The sequence below is a fragment of the Pygoscelis adeliae genome, unplaced genomic scaffold (genome assembly GCF_000699105.1).
Source record: "Pygoscelis adeliae isolate BGI_AS28 unplaced genomic scaffold, ASM69910v1 Scaffold54, whole genome shotgun sequence".
Lineage (NCBI taxonomy): Eukaryota > Metazoa > Chordata > Aves > Sphenisciformes > Spheniscidae > Pygoscelis > Pygoscelis adeliae.
Genome location: NW_008824982.1, coordinates 742,028 through 747,731, shown reverse-complemented (window position 1 = coordinate 747,731; position 5,704 = coordinate 742,028). Strand labels below are relative to the sequence as shown.

The window sequence follows — 5,704 nt, the reverse complement described above, 5'->3', positions numbered from 1 at the left end:
TTTATGTATAGGAAAAGAAAGAGAAGATGAAGAGGATGGCTGGTGCAGCAGGAGAGTTGGCCCAATGTGTGGCAGAGGCAAAGATGTTTGGATGCAGAAGCTACACTTGAGTGGTGACCTGCTGGAAACGATCTAGTTATGTAGGGTGGCCTCATCCACAAAGTGAAGATGTGCCTGGTTACAGTGACAGTTCCCAAATAGAGATGAGGGACACGGTGGGTGAGAGGAAGATTTGCACCTGGTTGCACAGACAGGTAAAGACCTACTGTCACCTGCCAAAGAGTCATAGGACTGGTCCTTAGGCAAGGAGATATATTTTTGAATTTACATGATCAAAAGGTTGAAAAAATAGAAGGAGAAATATCACATATCTGGAAAGAGTTTAACAGTAAAAAATGTAAGAAGTTGAAGGATAAGTGGATAAGGGGGAAAGAAAGACATAATTTTGGTGAGTACAGTAGTGAGGTTAGCAACTGGCTAAACCTAATGCACATAGGCAGCTCAGCTAGATTAGTGAGGAATGAATGAACCATTTGTGTATCAACATAATAGGCTTGGGCAAGCAAAAGCAGGATTTGAATTCATGGTGCAGGACAGCAGATCCTTGAAAACACTACAAAAATTTTTGCATGAAGAATCCTGTCTGGTCATGAAAGTTATGTTGCTTGAGAAAATATTTTTGTGGATATGATCCTATATAAACCATAAAGAGCAAGTGAAGCTACTATTTAATAAGAGTGGTAAAAAGATCTGCAATAATCTACTCATGGACATAAAATGAAATCAGTAATTTCCCTAAATTTACAGTAGAGACAATGATGTTGAGACAGCATGGCTGATAGGAATGAGATTGTGGAAATAAAAATTGTCACTTGGGAGACAGAGCTAAACGGAGCGTCCTACCTACACAGACAGAGGAAACTGGATAGTCTCTACCCCCGCTTGGAAGGACTGACATACAGAAATACAAATCCAGGAGCAAGAACTTTAAGAAAGATTCAGGTGGTATTGTATGTCCGAAGAGTAGGAAAGGTTGTACCTATATTTAAGAAGAAGGAAAAATGGGATAAGGACATAAAAAAATCTATTTCTCCTACATCAGCAGTAGGTGAGACATTAGAATAAGTGTAGAGGAAAGAATATTAAAAATATGGAGCTAAATAGAAAAAGGGATGGAGTACCGCTTACATGAATCAAAGGTAGATTGTGTCAGACTAACTGGATATTTTCTTTTATGGTATAATTGATGTTTTACCAAAGTCCAGAAATGCATTTCCTCTCTTTGTATAATCAAAGCATAGAATGAAAGTTTTAAATGACACTTTACAAAATAAGAATGAAAAGGGAGATTTCAAATCTGGTAAGGGAACACTTAAAGGAGAGTTTAGTGATGAGTGTTGCTGAGGTAAGTTTACAGCTAAGTGGAGGATATGCTCAGAGTTTTTCAATTATCATTGTTGAGAACAACTGCATTTAGCTTTTTCATTAACAATCTTGCCACAAAAAATAGCAGAGAAATCTTGCTGATGAGGTTGCACATAGTTGCTAATGACATACAGCTAGGAGGCACTGTCAATACAGAGAAAGACTGAGAGAGCTCGGGTAGACCTGAAGACTGAAATAACAATCATGTTAAGCACAGGGAACAGGAGGGAGCAGAGAGGAGAAACCTGGAGTGTAGACCTGGAAGTAGGGTTAGTGCTTCCAACTCCAAGTCATTTATACATATCTTATAATTATCACCGATACTGCCCGGGACTCTTCATTTTCCCAAAACACCCAGGCTAACAATCTTTGGTAAATCTCATGTGCAATTCTTCTGCAACATTTTGTCGTCTTTTTCTTCTTTTCCTTTATCCTTCCCATTCATCCCCTTTGCACACCAGTGAACTACTGCTGCCTATTTCTGATGCCCTATGTCAAAGTAAAATCTTGAAAAAAAATATTTCTGTAAATATTAAAAAATATAATTTTTCATTAAAAAACCAATATCCTATTGAACTGCATTCCTCACCACTGCAAGTTCATGCTCTCAGTGCTCTGCTACTGAAAGATACAGGCTTGAGCAGCCAGCATGCCCCGAAGCACAAGCTCTGTCCAGTCAGCTAGAGAGGATAATTAGGATAACCTGTATGCACATGGTTCATGATCATCTCTTCTTCTCAAGTAAAAAGTATCAGAAAATTTGGTTTGGTTTTTAAAGAATGTAATGAGGTTTATTTCTAATCTGACAGAAGTGACAATGTTGGCATTCAGCTGGCTCGTCAGAGAGTAAGTGCTCTGTAGGGCAGAGTTTGGGAGCTTCTAGAATAGCTCAAGTCATTGGACCTGACCATGGTAATTTCACGTCATACACTTAAAGCAGACTTCCTGACTCACTACATGACTAATTACCACATAATGTACACGTACATTATGCTTTCAGGAATTAGCCTATTTCTCCACATCACATGCTTAAAGTAAAATACGCCTTACATGCTGTCACGAATAATTGTGAAATGTCTTGTATGTTTGCTACAGCACAGATGCTTGAAAATTCTGCTAATCAGATACAACAATGTTTGCATGCTTAGCTTCACAGTAAGGCCATGTTTGTATGCATCATTAAACTGGAAGGGATTCTGTATCACACAACCCAATTAGGTGAGACAATTACTAGCGCATTTAATTTGTGCTTTTCTGCTCGTTAAGCAGCTCTCCTACACTAGTAGCCCTGCATCTATTGAAAATGATGCATTAGCTATTGCATGTGTTTATGTCCGTATGTGCATGTATATTTATACCTCCATAAAAATATCACTGTGGTGTCCTACTTTCAGACAGTTCCATAAATTCTCGGAATACATTTACAGTGAGGAATAAATTGAGCTGTAAACCACAATCAAATTGCTATGCACTGCATGAAGTATTGACTGAGAAATTCAACTACTCTAGGAACAGTAGTTTACGAGGCAAAGCAACAGTAATTGTTCTGCTTCTCTGAGCAAAATTCTGCATGCTTTACTCCTATATATTTTTTTTCATCTCAGTGTGATTTCTTGTGTGAAAAAGATTGAGAAGTATTTGGTGTATTATTTCATTTGATTCAGGCAGATTAGCAGATCCTTCCAGTGTGACTTCCTGTGGCTATGAAGATGGAGACCTCCTGTGCATATCTGTAAGAAGCTGGTGGTCCTGTAAGTATACGCTGTTACACTGTTCTTCTCCAAAACATGATTCGTGTCCTAGAAGGCAATTTAGAATCTTTCTTCCCCTTAGACTTCTGTATTACAAAGTAATTCCAGTGCTACATAATTCTCCATCGAAAATTTGCAGCAAGACACCTAAGTGTGAGTGAGTAAATGAAAGTTAATTGACTTTGATAACTTATTTGAGGAAGGAAAAAAATGCAAATTTGCAGCCTTAAAAATGTTTACACTGCAAAAATGCATGTAAAAACACGTGGGAAACACCATGATGGGTATCTATATTGGTAGACATTTGTAGAAATTACAGTTTTCAATTACTTCAGAGCAGATTTGTTCAGCTTAGATGCTAGTACTTCGAACTAAAACTTAGTGTGAGAATGTCATGCAGGAATCTTTGTGGTTCTTGCATCACCCTCAGTAATACAAATCTGACAGGACTCTTCTGCCTTCAGTTGCACCTCCACAACTTCACTGTGATCAGTAGAATGAAATAAAGGGAGACTTTGTGCCCACTATATCTAAATAACTTCATTACCTTCATTGCACTGACAACATTTATCTAGCAGGCTTTTAAGTACCCAGCTGAAACTCAGTTAATACTTTGACCTGGTGTACATGAGCTATCAGACAATTTCTGTTCTCTTTAATATTGGCTTTGGAGTTCTAGTAGGCTGAAATTCTGGAAGTTTTTTCATTATTCCAATAAGTCGCAACAAACTAAAGACGGAAAGAAGTGTAAAGATCTGAATTTCCAATGTCAATGCCACCGACATTCTCAGTATTTTCCTCATTATCTCTAAAAATACACATCCAGATCATTCAGTCTTCCCAAAAAACCGGAAACAATCAAATTTCCTTGAATTTTTTGATGATTGAGGATTCATATGTTGCCCTGTTGAACTGGAGGGATCATGTTAATACATGGTTTCTCTTAGCCTGAGAGACACAAGAATTTAATTTGTAAAAATATATATCATAGGTGTAGTAGGAGAATGGGTCTATCCATTGCAACTAAGCAAATACGCGTTGCAGGAAGCAGTGTCATCTCAATGATGGTGGTATCAAATTTGGAACCACCTTTGCACTAGGCAGAGCAGAGAAAAGGCGAAGTGACAAACTCTACTGAAGGACCAGCTGTGAGCTAACTCAGCCATATGTGCTGTTGGCATCACGCCCGGTAGATGTGGCAGAGCACCTTATTCTCCTATGGAACATAAGGGTAGGTCCACTGCCAGGATCATGGGAGAAATAATAGTGCGTGAGACAGGATACTATAACCAGGTTTTTACATAGAAAGGAAAAACCAGTTGTATCTACTTCTAGCTAAAAGCTTTGCAGAAGAGGAAAGGAAGTGATCTGGAATGCCACATGCGACTCAAGGGTATCCATTTATTGTTGCACAGGGCAGCCCAATGAATAACACTTGTAGCGTCAACAGAAAAGGCACCAATACTACAGTGCTTACTATCTCAAGTGCAAGAACATGTGTAGCCTATTTCCCTCTGGTATTTTTACAGTCAGTGACTGTATGGAAATAGATGCCTCAAACAAAAATGCATACCTAGATTTCCACAGGGTTCATCTTACAAGGCAATTTTTTTCTGAGCCCATGAAAAAACATAAAAAACAGTTAAATTTACTCATTTGATAAATAAGAAACATTTAATTAATTTGCCTACACCCAAACCGAGTAACATATTCCAACCAGTCCAATAGAATCCCCAAAGGATATTTTTGTTTCCATTATTCAAAAGCTGAATGAACACATTATTTTAAAAACGCTAAAATTTACTTTTTATCTGATCTGGGTCAAAGTCAATATTTTTAGACTCCCATTTTTTTTCTGAAACTGGAACTCTGACTCTTTGGGAAAGTTTATCTTTTATTTTTTCAGAAAGAGAACTGACAGATAGGATGGGAGGCAGGGGGAAGACAAGCCTGACCTATAGATTACAATCACTACTTGTATCTAAAGGCAATAAAATGATGGAAATACTTTTTTAAGGAGGTAAAAGGCCTTGTAAGTCCTCCAGTTTAAATATTCTTTCCCTTCCTAGGGAAGGGAAAGCCTCATGTTCTTTTTCCTCTAGCACATTTGCCCTCCATCACTTCCGTCCCTCACTCCCTCAGCTTCCCTGCTGTCCTGTCACAAGTCCCCTTTCCACCAGACCTGCTGGCAGGCTGCAGTGAGCAGCTCTGTCCCTTCCCTGCTACACGAGCGCTTTCTTGTAGAGGCCCTTGGAATGAAGCTTCTGGCTGTAAGCCAGCAATTACATGTGTGTATCTTCAGGTGATCAAAGATGTAAGCATAGAGTAAATTTAAAATGTAAATTTAGAGTAAAACCAAAGCTCACTGTGATACTCACTCCAACTATTAAGTTCAGTTTCCTGTCTCTGTGGGTGACTAGCACTAGGTGTTCCTTGGGAAGGTGTCCCATGCAGTGACAAGTAAGAAGGGTCATTGCATAGCCCTGTGCAAGCAGAGGACCTTCCTGGAACAGAAACCACCACCTTTA

At 38.7% G+C, this 5,704-nt stretch overlaps 1 protein-coding gene across 1 annotated transcript in view; it reads left to right on the top strand.

The window, feature by feature from the left end:
* Positions 1-5,704, top strand: part of LOC103918329 (chromosome unknown open reading frame, human C6orf58) — a 16,387-nt gene that overhangs the window by 1,545 nt on the left and 9,138 nt on the right. Inside the window, exon 2 of the mRNA XM_009325630.1 lies at positions 3,090-3,176. Within this exon, the coding sequence (XP_009323905.1) occupies positions 3,090-3,176 (87 nt within the window). The remainder of the gene's footprint in view (positions 1-3,089; positions 3,177-5,704) is intronic.